The 18,525-nt window shown below is 48.8% G+C and overlaps 1 protein-coding gene across 4 annotated transcripts in view; it reads right to left on the bottom strand.

Moving 5' to 3' along the window:
* IDE (insulin degrading enzyme) overlaps positions 1-18,525 on the bottom strand; it is a 1,118,175-nt gene that overhangs the window by 100,229 nt on the left and 999,421 nt on the right. For all 4 annotated transcript variants that reach the window (XM_085606153.1, XM_085606152.1, XM_085606150.1 and 1 more), the window contains exon 22: positions 17,602-17,663. In XM_085606153.1, coding sequence (XP_085462279.1) covers positions 17,602-17,663 — 62 coding nt within the window. The remainder of the gene's footprint in view (positions 1-17,601; positions 17,664-18,525) is intronic.

Raw genomic sequence — 18,525 nt, 5'->3', positions numbered from 1 at the left:
ATGATGTCATCAGGGATGTCATTTGAGATGTCATCAGTGATGTCATGAGTGATGTCACTGACCATGTCATGAGTGATGTAATATGTTACGTCATCAGCAGTGGATTGCGGGTGCGCGAGTTATAGTTAGCTTAACTAACTATAACGGGGGAATTTCATTGGTTTTTTATGAGTAAAATGTCCGCTAACTATAACGTGTGTGAAACCTATGGTTTTTTCACTGAATATATATATATATATATATATATCAACAAAGCAACATTCCAAATATGTGCACTCTCGGAAACACAGACTCCGTCCACTAAGGTGAAAAACGGCAATTTCACCTTGGTGGACGGAGTCTGTGTTTCCGAGAGTGCACATATTTGGAATGTTGCTTTGTTGATATTACGAACCGGATTTCCCTGCCGGTGCGTGCACCACTCTACGCGGGTCCCAAGCTGTCCGGAAGGGGAGAAGCGTCTTTTGGATATATATATATATATATATATATATATATATATTACCTACTGGCGGTCGCCAGTAGGTAGTTATAGTTAGGACCCCTTTTCCATAGGAAATCCGCAACATTCTATTTTGAATAACTTTGGCGCCAGTCGACGAATCCTCGCGAATTTTTCAAAATAGGTGGGGCGCTCCGCTCCGCTCCTACCCTGAAAGTCTCGGGGGGATTCGTCAAGCGGGGGCTGAGATAAAAGGGGGGTCCCAAAACGCGTTTTCCCCATGCATTTTTCCATAGGACCTTTAGACACAGCTACAGCCCGAACGGCTGAACAGAATTACTTGAAATTTGGCAGAGAGGTAGCCATAAGGTCAAGGAAGTGCCTTTTGCAGGTCTGGTGTAAATCTGTTCAGTATTTCCGGAGAAAATAGCATTTAAAAGCATATATATATATATATGCGCGCAGGGTGCGCGCACCGTGCGAGCACCGTGCGAGCACCCTAACGTGCGCGAGCGTAATTCTGATTGGTGGTTACATGTTAGTCAACGTTCGAATCGGTCGAAATCAGGAAGTGTCGGCCGCCATTTTGTTTGTTTTCAGTGCGAGAGTGAAAAAGGAAGGTGGCGAACGTGAAAAGGGGGCAGGGTAGAGAGTTCCTGACCCCCTAGCCTTTGTCAGGGGGTCCCTGAAGGACCCCGAAGGCAAAAAAAATGTTTTTTTTTTTTTTAAATCGCGGGGGTGCGCGCACAGTGCGCGCACCCTGAAAAACACAAAAAAAAAAATTTTTTTTTACAAAAAAAAAATAATAATTCTCAGGGTGAAAACCAAAAAAAAAAAAAAGTAATAATTTTTAATACGTAGTTTATTGTAAAATAAATATATAAAAAATAATACATAAATAAATTAGCATTTTAAAAACCGTACAAATTCACTGAAAAAACCATAGGTTTCACACACGTTATAGTTAGGAATTAGCATTTAAAAAACCTTGCTAATTCACTGAAAAAACCATAGGTTTCACACATGTTATAGTTAGCTGGACATTTTACTGATAAAAAACCAATGAAATTCCCCCGTTATAGTTACTGTAGGCAACTATAACTCACGCGACCGTAATCCTCTGCTGATGACATATGTGTCTTTATGAAAAAAAAATATTTGTAATATATGTATAGCTAAAATTTAATGGAAGAAGACATGGGCAAATAAGTGTCTAAATACAGTATTAGCATCAGCAGAGGATTGCGGTCGCGTGAGTTATAGTTGCCTACAGTAACTATAACGGGGGAATTTCATTGGTTTTTTATCAGAAAAATGTCCAGCTAACTATAACATGTGTGAAACCTATGGTTTTTTCAGTGAATATATATATATATATATATATATATATATATATATATATATATATATATATATATAGTTTTACATTGGCTTTACTTTTTTCCTTAAAGCAAGTTTTTATCGTTTTGATTCTAACACTGAGTAGTTGCATCTTCTATATTTATATATTTAATATGTATTTATATATATTTATTAGATTGCACATTGCTCAGTTTGCACATATTATGTGTAGGAATTGTTTACCATCAATAGATATCAGGTTGAACAATGCGAGTATTTTCACTATGTCTATTACTTCTTCGTCACCATTTGTTGTGCTGTCACTTTAAAAAGGTTATGTCTGCCCCCTTAATGTGTCATGTGATCAAGGCCCCACGAGGGCTGAAACGCGTTATGGCTGGGTGCATGGGTTCGAAATAAATCAACTGCACCATACCTGGGTTTGCTGTGTCTTTGTTCAAGGAAAAGAACGATAAGAGACATTTCATGTATACAATATATATATATAGTTGAATTTTTCTTTTTTAGGGGGGCGTGCCTAACCATATGGTCGACCAGACGTAAATCTGATCGGCTCTGAGCCAGGCCCTAACGAATTGGTAGGTTCGGGGGCACCAAGTGGCTCAAATCCGGGTCGACTGCTCGTCTAAAGCACCTGAGAGCTGTGGAGGCTAAAAGGGGGTGAGAACGATGCCCCTGGTCCGATGTGAGGAGGCAGAGTTTCTTTCACCGAAACCTGCAGCACAGCAAGATAGCAGCTGTCACTCTGCTCGGCAGTGAAGACTCTTGCCGGAGCAGCGGGTCCAGCAAAAGACCCAGTGACCAGTAGGCGGACTCGAGATTCTGGAGGTCTTGCTCGTTTAGCCCCCCAGGGGTTGACACCACATGCGGACTGACAGTGTCCAGCTATACCTATACCGGCGTCCGTGCGGGAAGAAGCGCCCTACCACCGGCGACTTCGGCTGGCAGAGAAGAGGCCCCAGGGAGAGCGGCGACGCTAGGAGACCCCTCTGGTGGCAAGCGGCAGCAGCTGTGAGGAGTGGGGGGTCCCCTTGCCCCAAAGCGGCCCGCTGAAGTATATTGAAACACTCGGTGCCTGACCCTAAGATGGCGGCGGCCAGGCACCGGTTCAGAGCCTCGTGAGAAGGCCCAGGTTGGAGGTCTCTCGCCCTTGCTGTCTATCCCTGGCACGGCGGTCTATCAACGCCCCGGGGGGCCCCTACTACAAGCGACAACCCACCCCATGTTGGATCTGCCTATATGGCCCAAGTTATGAGACTCTCCTTAGCAGCGTAGTGGAGGGGCTGAGGCGCCAATCAGTGGAGCCCCCCTGTGGTTCAGAGGGGAGCTACACCCTTGCTGATGTTGTCACAAGCGGCTCACACAAACATCACTAACTCCGGAGACTCTGCTTTCAACAGCCAGTCGTCCAGGTAGGGGAAAAAAGGGAACCCATAACCTTCTGAGATGTGCTGCTTCCACTGCCATCACCTTCGTAAAGACTCGAGGTGCGGAAGTGAGACCGAACGGAAGAACCGCAAACTGATAGTGGTGCGATCCTACCGTGAACCAGAGATACTTCAGATGCGACTTCAGGATGGGAAGATGAAAATACGCATCCTGCAGATCGATGGACACCATCCAGTCTGCCTGTTGCAGCGCAAGAAGAACCTGAGCCAAGGTCAACATTTTGAACTTTTCCTGCCTGAGGTAAAGATTCAAAATCCTGAGGTCCAAGATTGGCCCAAATCGACCGTCCTTTTTGGGGATCAGGAAATACCGGGAGTAGCATCCCTTACCCCTTTCCTGCTCCGGAACCACCTCTATCGCACCTTTCTGTAACAAGGTAAGAACTACCTGCTGTAAAAGCAGTAAGTGGTCCTCTGAGCACCAACCCTGGCGAGGAGGGTAAGGAGGAGGAAACTCTAAAAAAAGGAAGGGTGCACCCATTCTCTACAAGATTTAAAACCCAACGATCTGAAGTGATCGATTTCCAATCTTGTAGAAAGTGGGACACCCGACCCCCTACCGGACCAACATATTCTAAGATGGGGGATCTAGAACAGCTTTCCTGAAATACCAATGGTGGCGGGAGGAGAAGTGAAGGAGGAGGAGGAGGATTGCTGCCGAGAAGCTCCCCTAAGACGTCCTTTATTACAATTTGTACAAAGGATTCTGCTGCTGCTGGCTCTGTTGAATCTGTTGGCGGCCACGAAAGGAAGCAGCCCTTCCAAAACCACGATATTGCTTTTAGCCGTATCCCCTAGACTGCGTCTGAAGGCCCAGAGACCTTGCAGTTGCTCTGCTATCCTTAAAATGCTGCAAGGCAGAGTCAGCCTTAGTTCCAAACAGTCTCGAGGCATCAAAGGGCAAATCCAGCAGTCGCTTGAACATCAGGAGAAAATCCGGACGCTCTAAGCCAAGCTTGTCTTCTTGTCGCCACAGACCACCACATCACATGAGCCACAGAGTCAGCAGTGTCCAGACCTGATTGCATCACCTGACGGGCCGCAGCTTGCGAATCAGAAAGGGCCTCCAAGAAATTATTCCGATCCTCTTCAGGCAACGTTCGAGCTAGCTGCTTGACTGAGTCCATCAGAGCATGGCTATACCTCCCAAGGAGACAGGTAGCATTAGTGGACTTTAGAGCCATACTCACAGAAGAAAATACCTGCTTTTCTGCTTGCTCCATTTTTTTTAGAATCCCTATCACCGGGTATGGTAGGGAAAGAACCAGAAGATTGCTTTGAACAAGAAGCCTGGACCACCAAGCTTTCCGGTGACGGATGCGAAGACAGAAAAGCCGGATCCCCAGGAGCAGGCCTGTACCTTCTTGAAAAGGAACGAGATACTGCAGGAGCAGACAAGGGCTTCTGCCAAACCTCCAAAATAGGCTCAGTCAAAGCCTCATTAAAGGGTAGCGGAGGTTTAGAGGCTGTAGAAGGTGTATTAAGAACCTCAGTCAGGATATTAATTTTACCTCCGCTGAAGGAAGTTGCAGATCAAGCAACTCAGCTGCATTCCTTATTACCACATGATAAGGAGCAATGTCTTGCAATACTCCAGCCTTTGGAGATGAGAGATCATACTCAGGAGAAGTATCCAATCAACTGGACCTGGGAAAAGCCCTCAAACTCGTCCACAGACTCAACAATCTCTCCTTCCTCCTGCCCCTGTGCATATTCCTTCTCAAGGAGCCTCTGCGCCTCCTAGAGCGCTGTTTAAGAATCGGCGTCAGCGGCGCCATCCGCGGCGCCGGTGAGGACATCAACGGCGTCGATGGAAGAGCCTCAGCTTCAAATCTCTGCGTTGATCAAATCCGAGTCAGCGCCGACTGTGAGAAAGTGCCATCTTTCTTGCATGGTATGCCCCCACTTTTTGCTAAATTGCTGAATGTACTTCGATTGAGTGTACCCTGGGTTCCTGCCAATCAGGTGCCCAGGGCCTATGTTCCTTCCTTAAAACCACACAAACTCCAAATTGGCAAACCCTAGCCACATGTCATCCCCTAGTAAATGGTACCCTAGGTACCCAGGGCCTTGTGGCCAGGGAAGGCCTCTAAGGGCTGCAGCACTCATTGTGCCACCCTCAGAGGCCCTGTACCCTTACACACACACTGCCCTTGCAGGCTGAGTGTCTGGGTGCAGGACAAAACAAAGAGTCGACATGGCACACATCACTGTGTACCATGCCCATCACCTACACTGCCAAGGCATATGTCAGCCACCCCTCTAGCTGGGTGCATTACGCCTATGGTGTGGGCACAGGAGCAGGAGCCCTGTGCCCCTACAGTACCCGGGTCCATTCCTGGGCTCCTTAAGTGCAGTGCTGTCATTTAAGAGTACATGGTGCTGAGAGCTTGTCAAACACGAGCTCCACAGCACCATATTGGCAACACTGAAGCCTGGGAAGTTTGGTATCAAACTTCTCAGCACATTGAACCCACACTGATGCCAGTGTAGGATTTAATGTACTAAGCACCCCAGAGGGCATCTTAGAGATGCCCCCTTACAGCTAACTTACAATCCACGTCTGCTCTGAGGCTGCCCAGGCTGCCACACAGCAGACACGTTGCTGGACCCCTGGGTGGGAGAGCCCCTGCTCTCCCGGGCCTGCAACAATGCACATCCTGGGTGAGGTGAGAAATCTCCTCCCCCAGGATGAGCAAAGGGAAGCTTCAAAGGCAGGCCACCATTTGGCGTTTCCCCAGGCCACTGCAACCCCCCACTCTGGCGGGAAGCTTGGCCGGAAACCCCATACAAGGACAGGGGATGTGCCAGCCTGCCCACCCCACCCCTCAGGTGGGGGAGGCGAGGTGAAGCACATCTCCGGGCTCTCGCCATCTTGAAGATGGGAGGCCCTACCCTATCAGGATTAGGCTACTGCCCCCCTCCCACAGGAGAGAGGCAGGATAGGGGGTGTACCCACCCCAGGACAAGGACCCATTGGTCCCTGGCCTTCACCTACCTGTAACGCCCCTAAATCTAGTATTTAGGGGCACCCTGAACCTTCCTTCCTTAGATTCCAGATAGAAAATACAAGAAGAGCAAGAAGAACAAAGACCTGCCCTGCAGCTGCTAAAAAGAGAAGAAGACACCAACTGCTTAGGCCCCAGCCCTACCGGCCTGTCGACTCTCGAACCTGCACCAGCGCGGCAGCTCTCGTGGCCAGCAACCTCACCAACCCCGGAGGACCTGGCTACCTTTTGGCTCTAAGCCCCTGGGACTCCCATGAGTAGAGGCTCTACTCAAGAAACCTATTTTTAACCCCTGGCAGCAGCCCGGAACCGCGGACCCAACACACTCTGCACCAGCCAAGCCTGGCCAGTGCCGGAGTGGACAAAGACCCCGAGGACGACCCCACGGCGACTGTGACCCCGAGTCCGGCACCCAAGGACCCCCCTCGACATCCCGGAAGAAGCCTGCAGCCTCAGAACCAAGTGCCACCCCAACCGCGATCAACCAGAGGGTAAGATTCCCGACGTCAAAAGGCACCCCGGCGCCCTGCGGCCCCCTGTGCCCAATCCCGGGGTACCCACCTAACCTACAACTACCCAACTTACCTCTCGAAGTGGTGGTGGCACCTGAAACCTCCTCGTCCCGAGCCTGCAGCCTTTTTCCAAACCGGAACATTCCCATTGATTTCCATTGAGCGCCCGAAGGCTCAAAAGCACCCTGCACCCAGCCGCCCGAGTGGCCCTGGCAGTGCCCTCTCTACACTAACCTACTTCCCCACTTGCCCTGAGTAAGTGACCAGGAGCCCAGCTCCCACAGCCGCGTGGCTTGCCAGACAGCAGCCACCAACCAAGGCCCCCCCTATCCCTCATAGGATAACATTGAGCCTAACTCTCTCTGCACCCGGCCGTCCTGAAACCGCTGAGGGTGAACCAACTGTACCTACCTGACACTGGGGGACCCCTGTGTCCATGCCCGGAATTTCAACTCTGCCAGTCGAGTACTTACCCTTAAACCGCTAACTTCATTTTCCTCATAGGGTAACATTGACTGGCTTTTTCTTCAAAAATCTTCTAAGTGTGAACTTTTCAAAACTGCAAAAATTCACCAAAAATCAGCCAAGTGACAAAAACTAATTTACTCCCCTGCTCCTAGGTGAGCTCCCAGTGCTGGATCTTGGTGCCCAGCCCTGACCCTGAAAAGTGTTCACAACTATACTTACCTCTAACTCATTTTTCTCCCATAGGAAACCATTGTCTGCTTTTCTGTGAAATTTCTTCTAAGTGTCTATTTTTGCAAATTTGAAATATTCTTTTAAAATCGTACCATTTCTGCAAACGAAATTACTTACCTGTTTTTGATAAGGACCCCAGTCCTGGGTCTAGGTACCCAGTCCTGGATTACTAAAGTAACGATAAAGTACTCTACCTGCAATTTGAATTTCTTGCCATAGAGATCCATTGAATGTTTGCTTTGAAATATTTTCTAAGTGCTAACTTTTGAAATAGCTAAATATTATTTAAAAATCATTACAGTTATTAAGTCGACTTTCATCACTTGATTCTGAATACTGACCCAAGGCTAGTTCTAGGAGCCAGACCTGGAATTCCAAAAGTAATCTGAAAAGTAATTTATTACAAATAACCTGAATTTACCATTGAGCTCAATGCATTGTTATGTTTAGGAAATAGGATTGTTTATTGCAACCAACTGTGACTGTTTACACAAATTTATTGCTTAAGACAAAAGTATTTATATTCTACCTCTCATTCTGAGAAAGTATATTTTTACCCCCTTTGTGGTTCTAAAAATAAAACAAGCATATATTTTATATATATAAACCATTGGCCTAGAGTTCAGTTATTGAGTGTGTGAAACCATTTGCTGACTGAGTGTGTACAATAAATGCTTTACACTGTCCTCTGGTACTGCCTTACTGCTCGACCAAGCTACCACTTTTGAGAGTAAGGTCATACCTAACTTTGACCTCTATCAGCCTCTGGGGGACTGTGGACTCTGTACACCCTGTACCTATTAGGGAACAGTATATACAGAGCCACTTTCTCACACCGACTCTAAAGCAGAAGGCGTCCAGGGAGACGGAATGGAAGACCTTGGCGTTGGAAAATGCCAAACCGGAGTCGTCGGCAAGAATGGCACAAAGGGTGGTTGAGCATAGTGGTGAGGCACACCCAAGTTAAAGGCCAAAGGACCCATGGGGTCCGAAGGCGCACCAGATAGAGTAGAGGCCCTGGCAAACATGCCAAACATTGCATTAAGAATACACGTAGGGTCTGATCCAGGAAAAGGAGGATATGGATCCGTACCTTCCTGAACAGGAACCACCTGAGGCTGAACTGGAGCCTGCGGAGCAGGAGATGGCACCCGCACAGGTGAAACCACACGGACTGGAGACGACTCCCTGGGCATCGGAGACATACCAGGAGCCGGAGAACCTTCAGGCGACGAAGAGCACTTCAACGCCGCCGACCTCGGACCCGGAGATGGAAGTGGCGTCACCTGTGGAGATGGAGTTGGAGAAGGAGATACAAAGTCCTGCCTTTGAAGTCGCTTAGCTGGAGAAGGCAACCTCGACCTCAAAGCCCTGACCTTCGACGAACGGCACCAAGAGCCATGTCTCTTCTTATGTGTTCTTGACTTCGAAGTGTGAGAAGACGATGACTTAGTTCATTTATGACCCCTCTTCTCCTTTTTGGCTCTGGCTATAAACAGCTTAGCCTCATGCTCCTTAATGGCCTTCGGATTAATCTTCCTGCAGCTTCGGCATTCATCGACGTCGTGATTCGAAGACAAGCACCAAAGGCAATCATCATGCGGGTCAGTGATCGACATGTGACTGCCACACTCCCTGCAGGGTTTAAATCCGGACTTCCTAGAAGTAGCCATTAGAAATCCTCGAGGATACAAAGTTCTCTATAGAAAATGGAGAGTCCCTAGAAAAATCGTTACGCGTTGACGGCGCGGAAAAAAGGGAACGGACGTCAGCAAAACGACGAGGTCCTCTTATCGCTCCGGTGACGTCATACGGAGTCGCGAGCAGAGCCGTGCTATTATGACATCCTCGTCGACGTGAGAGAGCGAGGAAAGAATTTACGCGGAATGCTGGTGCAGGGGGTATTCAGAAGGTGAGGCATCCACAGGCAGAATTAGCCATCAGATATGAACGTTCTCCTGCATTTACTGTATCTCTTCCAGGGCCTTCCGATCCCTGTGGACCGGGCGCCTTTCTCGGAATTAAAAACAATGATCACCAAGTTCATTGGGCAGAGGGCAAGGCTTTCCAACCGAGTGCTGGTGCGACCAAGGGAGGAGGAGGGTTGGCCTTACCAGACTTCTTGGGATACTATAGGGCGGCCTAATTGAGGGCGCTCATGGAGCGGTCCCTATGAGAATCGGAAAAACTCTGGCTCCATATGGATAGACAAATAACAGGGAGAACAATTTGGGACCTCTTGTGAAAACACAAACAGCATCATCCACGCAATACCTATATCAGAACGCCTACGGTGACCACCCTAGAGGTTTGGGATGTCTTTAACAGATCCCATGCCCTCACCACCTTTCCTTCCTCATACACGCCCATACACTTCACCCCCGAATTTCCCACGGCACTACAGGAAGGTCCCTTTGAGGCTTGGCGGGAGGGGGCTGTCTTATGCTTTCTCATCTCTTTGAGGGGCTGAAACTGTTATCCTTCCCGGAATGAGCCCAGGCCTTTCAGCTTCAGCCCGCTGAGGAATTCCACTATTTGCAGCTTAAGCATTGGGTTCTACAACAGCAGACACGGCAGTCCGCCACCAGGGATTTACTTCCCAATGAGAAATATGCCCAGTCAGGGGCCTCTTCAAGGGGAACCATCTCCTTCCTCTACTTTCTCATACAGACACTGGGTTCCCAACACACCCCTAGACACCAAAGGTTCTGGGATGCACTCTTGGACACCCCATTGCAGAAGAATGAATATGCTACTTATCAGTATGCATCTGTTCTTGGCATGTAGGGCTGCTGACATTCATATCTGTGCATAGATCGCCGCCTAGTGTTGGGTCCGGATGTTTGCACGTTGTTGTCCTGGAAGAGTCTTCGAAGTATCCTGGGATAGGTGACTCCTCCCCTGGACTACAGTGCGCATGGGCATCCTCTCCATCCTCAGATTGTTTTTCGCCATTGTGGCAGTGATGGAGTAGATACAGAAAGTGATAACCATGCTTACAGTAATTCTGAGAGCTGCAGCTGTTACAGGCGCCGGGGAGGAGGGAGGGCGATATGAATGTCAGCAGCCCTACATGCCAAGAACAGATGCATACTGGTAAGTAGCATATTCAGTTCGAGGCATGTGGGCTGCTGAATTCATATCTGTGCATAGAATACATAGCAGTACCTCCTTTAGCGGCGGCTACCAGTGCCAGCTGCAGCGGTCTGAAAAAGAGTTTTGAGAACAGCCTGTCCTACAGCTGCCTTCTGTTTTGATTGCACATCCACACAATAGTGTTTGGTAAATATGTGTGTAGTGGACCAGGTGGCTGCTCTACATATATCATGCAAAGGGATGTTTCCTAGGAAAGCCATGGAGGCCCCTAACTTACGTGTTGAGTGGGCTCGTGGTGGAATCGTTAATGTGCGTTTAGCCTTTTGATAGCAAATTTGAATACATTTAACGATCTATCTGGCTATACCTGCTTTGGAGATAGCGTTACCTTTGTGGTGTGGGGCAAAAGCAACGAAAAGTTGTTTTGTCTTCCTAAAGATCTTAGTCCTGTCGATATAGTACATGAGGGCTCTCTTCACATCTAGTGTATGGAGTGCTCTTTCTGCGACAGTCTGTGGGTTTTGAAAGAAAACAGGCAGTTCAATAGTTTGATTCATGTGGAACTGCGATATGACCTTGGGCATGAATTTGGGGTTGGTACGTAGTACGACCCTGTTGGCGTGAACCTGTATAAATGGCTCTTGAACGGTTAGTGCCTGGAGTTCACTAACTCTTCTTAAAGAAGTGATCGCCACTAGGAAAGCTACTTTCCAGGTAAGGAATTGAATCTCGCATGAGTGTAGAGGTTCAAAGGGTGGACCCATCAGGCGTGTGAGGACCAAGTTGAGGTTCCACATTGGAGCCGGTGGGTGGCTTGGAGGAATTACTCGTTTGAGTCCTTCCACGAATGCTTTGATGGCAGGCACTTTGAATAAAGAGAGGTGCTGCCTGTTCTGGAGATAGGCTGATATTGCGGTCAAATGGACACGTATAGAGGTGTACGCAAGATTGCATCGGTATAGGTGTAAGAGGTAACAAATTATGTTTTGGATGGATGCGTCTAGCGGGTTAATGTCATTATTATTGCAGTAAATGACGAACCTTTTCCATTTGGCTGCATAGCAAGCTCTGGTAGTGGGTCTTCTAACTTCCTTAATGATGTCCATACAGTCAGGTGGCAGGTTTAGGTAGCCAAACTCTAGGACTTCAGGAGCCAGATCGCCAGGTTCAGCTGTTGCGGATCTGGGTGCTGAATCTCTCCATGGTTCTGCGTCAAATGCGCGGGTTTGATCCGTAGCCTTTGATGCGGCACCACGGAAAGTTCGAGAAAAGTGGTGTACCATGGCTGGCGTGCCCACGTTGGAGCAACCAGGACGAGTGTCAGGGAGTGTTGTCTGAGTTTGCGAGCCACCAGCGGTATCAACGGCGCTGGGGGAAAAGCGTACGCAAATCTGCCGGACCAGTTCATCCATATCGCATTGCCCTGCGATTGTGGGTGTGGGAACCTGGCGGCAAAGCTTTGGCATTTTGCGTTTTCGCTTGTGGCGAATAGGTCTATCTCTGGATGACCCCACTGCTGGAAGTACGGTTGGAGTACTGATGGGTGTAACTCCCACTCGTGCATCTGGTGGCTGTGTCTGCTGAGCAGATCCGCCATCTGGTTGTCTTTGCCGGGGAGGTGTTCTGCCATGAGGAACATGTTCCTCTGAATGGCCCACTTCCACATGCTCAGAGCCAGATGAGACAACTGTGGAGAGTGTGTTCCTCCCTGCTTCTGTATGTAGTACATGGCGGTCATGTTGTCCGTCCGGATCAACACGACTTTGTTGCACAAGTGTACTTTGAATGCTTTCATTGCCAGGAAGATTGCCATCAATTCCAGGAGGTTGATGTGCATCTTCTTTTGTTGTGTTGTCCATAGTCCCTACACTGTGTAGTTGAGTACATGAGCTCCCCATCCCTGGAGAGACGCGTCCGCTGTCAGTATTATTTGTGGAACAGGCTCTTGAAACGGTCGGCCCTTGCAAAGGTTTTGTGGATTCCACCAATGCAGAGAGTTGTATGCCCGACCGCTCACCAACACTAGGTCTTTCAACTGTCCTTGAGCCTGATTCCACTGACGTGCTAAGCACTCCTGAAGCGGGCGCATATGAAGCCATCATGCCTATCAACTGCATGAACACTCGCGCGGGAAGGGAGTGTTGTGGTTTGAACTTGGAAATCAGCATTTGCATGCTGTTGATTCTCACTAAATTTGGCTGAGCTGTGGCCGCCAGAGTGTCTATAGTCGCACCTAGGTACTGTTGTACGTGTGCGGGGTGGAGATGGGATTTTGGGTAATTTAGTGAGAACCCCAGACTGTGAAGGAGGTGAATGGTGCGGGACATGTGGCTGGCACATTGCTGGGCTGACTTTGCTTGAACAAGCCAGTCGTCCAGGTAAGGGTAGACGTGTATGTCCTGCCTCCGTAGATGTGCCGCCACAGTAGCTAGGCACTTTGTGAAAACTCTGGGTGCTGTTGTCACGCCGAAGGGAAGGACTATGAATTGGTAGTGCTGCCCCTGAACGGTGAACCTGAGGTATTTTTTGTGTGAGGGGTGAATGGGTATGTGGAAATACGCATCTTTGAGGTCCAGTGTGGCCAGGAAGTCTCCCTGCTTGAGCAGCGGGAGGACTTGCTGTAAAGTGAGCATGTGAAAATGCTCGGAGAGAATGTAGCGGTTCAGGGGTCTGAGGTCTAGTATAGGTCTGAGTGACCCGTCCTTTTTAGGTATTAAAAAGTACAGGGAGTACACCCCCGTACCTTGCTCGTGGACGGGTACGACCTCTGTTGCGCCTTTTAGTAGCATACTTAGCACTTCCTGCTGTAAGAGCGTTAAGTGCTCTGAGGACATAGGACGGTGTTTTGGAGGTATTGTGGGTGGAGTTGAGGTTAATTCTAGGCAGTAACCGTGTTTGACAATATCTTTGACCCACCTGTCCGTGGTGATGGAGTTCCACGTGGACAGGAACCTTTGTAACCTTCCCCCGACAGGTGTTATGTGGTCGGGAGGAAGGGAGAGGGCGTCACTGTTTGTTCTTGGGGGAGGACCTGGTGTTGCCGTATCCGCGTCCTCTGCCCTTTGTGCTTGAGCCACGATAACCACCCCGGGTGTTCTTATCGTAGGAGCTTTGTGTGTTACCCTTGTTGTAGGTTTGCTGTGACCCCTGTCCTCTACCTGTTCCTCTATTTCCGGGGCGACGAAAGGAGCCGCTCCGAAAGGACTGCGTTTGGAGAGCCCCCATGGACTTTGCAGTGTCTGTGTCCTTTTTTATTTTCTCTAGGGTGGTGTCAACCTCTGGCCCGAATAAGTAGTCGGGGTTGACAGGCTGGTTGAGGATGTTATTTTGTACCTCAGGTTTGAATCCGGAGATTCGCAACCAGGCGTGTCGTTGCAACATGACGCTAGTGTTTATGGCTCTGGCAGCTGTATCCGCGGCATCCAGTGCACACTTAATGGATGCGTTTGTAAGGAGTTGTCCCTCCCTGATGAGGATCTCTGCTCCTTCTTTGAATTGGTCAGGGAGATGTTGGAGTAATTGTTCTAATGTGTCGTAGTGTGCTCGATCGTAGCGAGCAAGGAGCGCCTGAGTATTGGCAATGCGCCATATGTTAGCTGCCTGGGCCGCAACCCGTTTGCCGGAGGTCTCTAGCACCTTGGACTCTTTGTCCGGGGGAGGAGCGTCACCTGTTGTTTGCGAGTGTGCCCGTTTGCGAGCATTGGCAACTACTATGGAATCCAGAGGTAACTGGCCTTTAATGTAGGTAGGATCCCCAGGCGCCGACCTGTATTTCTTGTCGATCCTGGGGTTTATTACTCTTGCCCTGGTGGGTTCCTTGAAGATGTCCTTTGCTGGTTTGAGGACACCCTTCAACATGGGTAGAGTTTTTATATTTCTTTCTGAGGATGCGAAAGTATCCATGAGAAAGTCGTCCTCGACGGTGTCAGAGTGGAGTTGCACACCATGATTGGCCGCAGCACGTTCAATGAGGGCGTTGAATGCGGCAGTGTCCTCTGTGGGAGACGTTTTTGCTCCATAGAGTTGCGGGTCCTGTGTATCCATAGGTGCACCCGAGTCTACAGGGTCATCCCAAGCTTGGTCAGGGTCCTGTTGGCCTTGAGGGTCCATCTCTCCGGGGTAGGGGACGTGGTCACCCATGTAGTCCTCCAAACCGTCTGTTTCGGAGTGTGTGGGAGAGAAGGACTGTGGATCTTGGTAAGAGGAATGGAGTGGTTCGTAAAGAACTGGTTCCGAAGCCACTGGCTGCTTTTTCTTAAGCGGGATCCGGTAGGAGTCCAAAGCTGGCTCTGAAGTTATTCTCCTCTTGTGGAGCATCATCCTGCCGGTGTCGGCGTCGATGATGTGTGATGGAGACGTCTCTGCAGGAGAGCGTTCGGCAGGCGTGATCGTGGTGTGGGTGACCCGTGTTCTGATGTGGAACAGTTTTGGGGCCGTGGATGGCGGCAGGCCAAAAGTGATGTTGGCTGGTGCCGAAGAGGCTGGTGGAGCTTTTATCGGCTCGGAGCCTGGCGTGTCCTGGAGGACTGCTTTGTGTTTGATGTGTTGCGCAGCAACGGGCCGCACCTGGAGCGCCATCGATTCCTTTGCGCCGACCGGTTCTGTAGAGGCGGGCGTGGACTTCTTCGGCGCCAGTGGGTCATCGAGTCGAGGAGCGGTAGTGGCCGTCGACGTCGTTGATGAGTGTGCCTTTGGTGGTGCTGTCGAAGCGGTGTGAGACGCAGTAGGCAGTTTGACCTTTGGGGTCGGAGCCGATTGTTTCGGTGCCGGGAGCCGAGTAGGTTTGGTGGCACCGAAGGTCTTTTTCCGTGTGTCGGCGCCGACGTCGGCCGCTGCAAGCTCGGCACCGAAGTCTCGTTTGGTGCGGTCGGTGCCGACGGGTTTTGCTGGCGTCGAAGGTGTGGTGGGCCATGATCCGACCAGCGTTACTTTTGGTTTCGGTTTCTGGGGAACCAATACAGCTTTCGGTTTCGGTTTGGAAGAAGGGAAACCAGCCGTTTTGTGTAGTAATGGCTGCCGCTGAATGTCCGAGGCCGGGCCAGAGGGCGGGGCCGAAGAACTGCGGGATAGGTCTTGGGTAAGGCCCGAAGGCGATCCCTCGACCAGAGCCATAGACTGGTGCACTGGGATATCCTCAGTCTGTACGGGTAGGCCTTGCTCGTCACCGGAGCTACTCTCTCCGGCCCCTAAGGCCTCATTGTAGTCTCCTACCTCGGTGTCGGCTTCATCTCTATGGAAGAGTCGTTCTTCGACGCCTTCCGATCCGGAGTCGTGTTCGGAAGCGGGGCTGGAGGGTAGGTTCTCCACGTCTTCGACATCTTCGTCCTCGGCGCTGAAGATGTTGGCCGGGGCCGGCGCCGCTTGCTGCGCTTCGAGTCTCGCTGCTCGTCGATTCCGGAGGGTCTTCTTGGATCGGAATCGTGCACAGGCCATACATGTAGACTCGTCGTGATCCGGTGAAAGGCATTTGTTGCACACCGGGTGGACGTCGACATGGGGATATTTCGCATTGCATACAGGACACCGCTTGAATGGTGTCCTCGATTCCATCGTCGATGACGGGTCGATGGTCGGGAAAGATGCGAAAAAGTTGGTTCTGGAAGTTAGTAAACTAACAAAGATACTATCGATACCGATCGGGAACAGTACCGACGCGAACTAAAGGCCTTTTGTCCTGGAAAAAGTTTTTCCTAACTTGAGTCAAGATAAGCACATCCGAACCCAATGGCGGAAAAAAACAATCTGAGGATGGAGAAGATGCCCATGCGCACTGTAGTCCAGGGGAGGAGTCACCTATCCCAGGATACTTCGAAGACTCTTTCAGGACAACAACGTGCAAACATCCGGACCCAACACTAGGCGGCGATCTATGCACAGATATGAATTCAGCAGCCCACATGCCTCGAACACAATGGTCCTCACTATATAGGGACATTCCAAAGTTTAATTGCTCTATGTTTTTAATGAAATGGTACCTGCACCCCCAGAGGCTTCACATCATCTTCCCTAACGCTTCAGATAGGCGTTGGAGGGGATGCGGGCAGCTGGATGACTTTAGGCATATCTGGTGGGATTGCCCCCACATCAAGCTCTTCTGGAAGGAGGTACTCGCACAAATCAAACAGATCTTGGGTTACCCGATTCCAGATACGCTAGAACACACACTCCTGGGGATCCGGGACCCCAACCTGAAGTGCCAAATGCAAGGAAACCGCTCCGTAATGTGGCTCTGCCTTGGGGCGGCTAAGATGGCGGTAGCGTGGAAGAAAGCAGATGCCCCTGCCCTCACTCAATGGAAAGCCAGATTGTGGCGGGCATTGGCGATGGAGAGAATGGCAGACACTGTAGAGGACGCCCATAAGGGATTTGATTATGTGTGGGCCCCCCTGGTAGAATACTTATCTGAAGGGCTGCCCCTGTTTGCTTGTGGTCCGAGGCAACTCTTTCATATCTAGAGCTTCCACTGGCTCTTCCGATTTGTGGAATGGGCTTCGGGATGGAGGGTTTTCCTTCTCCCTGGGCCCCTACCTTTAACAGCAACTCTATGTGATTTTTCTTTGACCGTGACACCTTAGTTTAAGTTTTCATGTTCTTTTGTTATACAGGGGGGGGGGATGAAGACTGATCGATAAGGTTCTTTTTGTGTATCTCCCACTGGTACACAAGGTTGATGGTAATTTCAGGATCCGACGGACACCTGGAAGCTATATGTTCACAATATTTCATCATGTTGAGGTGAAGAAATAGTCATTCTATGCACATTATCTCAATATGTGTGCCCTTTCCGGCATCATTTAAACTACAATAATTGTGTATATACATAGTTTTCTGGCACTGAAAATAAAACACCATAACCGTGTCGCCATATAAAAATGACAATCTAGAACTATGTATCCCTCTTCCGCTGATTAATAGCTCAGAGAAGTTTGAGTATTTTTAACCCATCATTTAAATTTAAATCCTAGATACTGCTAAAAACAAATTTAGTTTTTAAATCACAAAAGAATGCAATGCATTGAATGAATGTAACATACCTTGTAGAACTGCATGATATCATCCTTGGTCAGCGTTTTTAAATATGCTACTTCAATATTATCTGGTAATCAACAAAAACAAACATTTAGGAACAACAAATTTAATACAGTGATTTGTAAATAACTTATTTATAAACACTTAGAAGTTATATTTTGCTATATAGTTTACTCCCTTGGAGGCTTCAAATAGGTTACAGACTACTTTACAATATGTTGTGATTTGTTTGGGGACTTGGGCACACTTCAATATCATTGAAGTTAAGGTTCCAGGCTCAGTTTTTTTTAAATGAAAGAACTAAATATTTTTATTTTATAAAAAGAAATCAGCTACTGTCTCAGTGCAAGAAAAGGAGCTTGGGTATTTCCAACAGACAAGTATTTTGCACTAGCAATCTTTTTTTGTCTAATGATACAACAATAGTAGTTTTTTTGATGATGTGGCATCCTGTGTAAAATTATATTTACAACAAACCAATGCAAGTTAAGTGAGTGAGTGATGAATAAGAGGACTGTGATAACTGTGTAATGTACCAAAAAGTGAAACTGAATTTCACTACAATTTTTGTAGTATTATATGTTTGTGTTAAAATGCTATGAAGACTTTACGGGGCAGGTGGGAGAACCATATTGGCAGGCAATTTGTTGGAAGGAATAGGAACAGACTCTAGAACGCACATACACATCAATCCGCAACACAAGGTTTATATTTACACAGTTCAATTACTTACACTGAACCTGTCTCACACCCCACAGACTGTGATGCTGCATATCACTGACCTATGAGGCCCTCAATGCTCTTTCATGGATGCAGACTTTCTACATGTTGTAGAACTGCCCAGTAGTAGGGGGATTCTGGGCACATATTGTGACGAATCTAGAGAAGATCGCTAAACAGGCACCAGCTACTTGGGGGCAGAGACGTGC

The sequence above is a fragment of the Triturus cristatus genome, chromosome 1_2 (genome assembly GCF_964204655.1).
Source record: "Triturus cristatus chromosome 1_2, aTriCri1.1, whole genome shotgun sequence".
In the NCBI taxonomy this organism is placed as follows: domain Eukaryota; kingdom Metazoa; phylum Chordata; class Amphibia; order Caudata; family Salamandridae; genus Triturus; species Triturus cristatus.
Note: the sequence above shows the minus strand (reverse complement) of the source record. Positions and strands in the feature narration are given on the sequence as shown.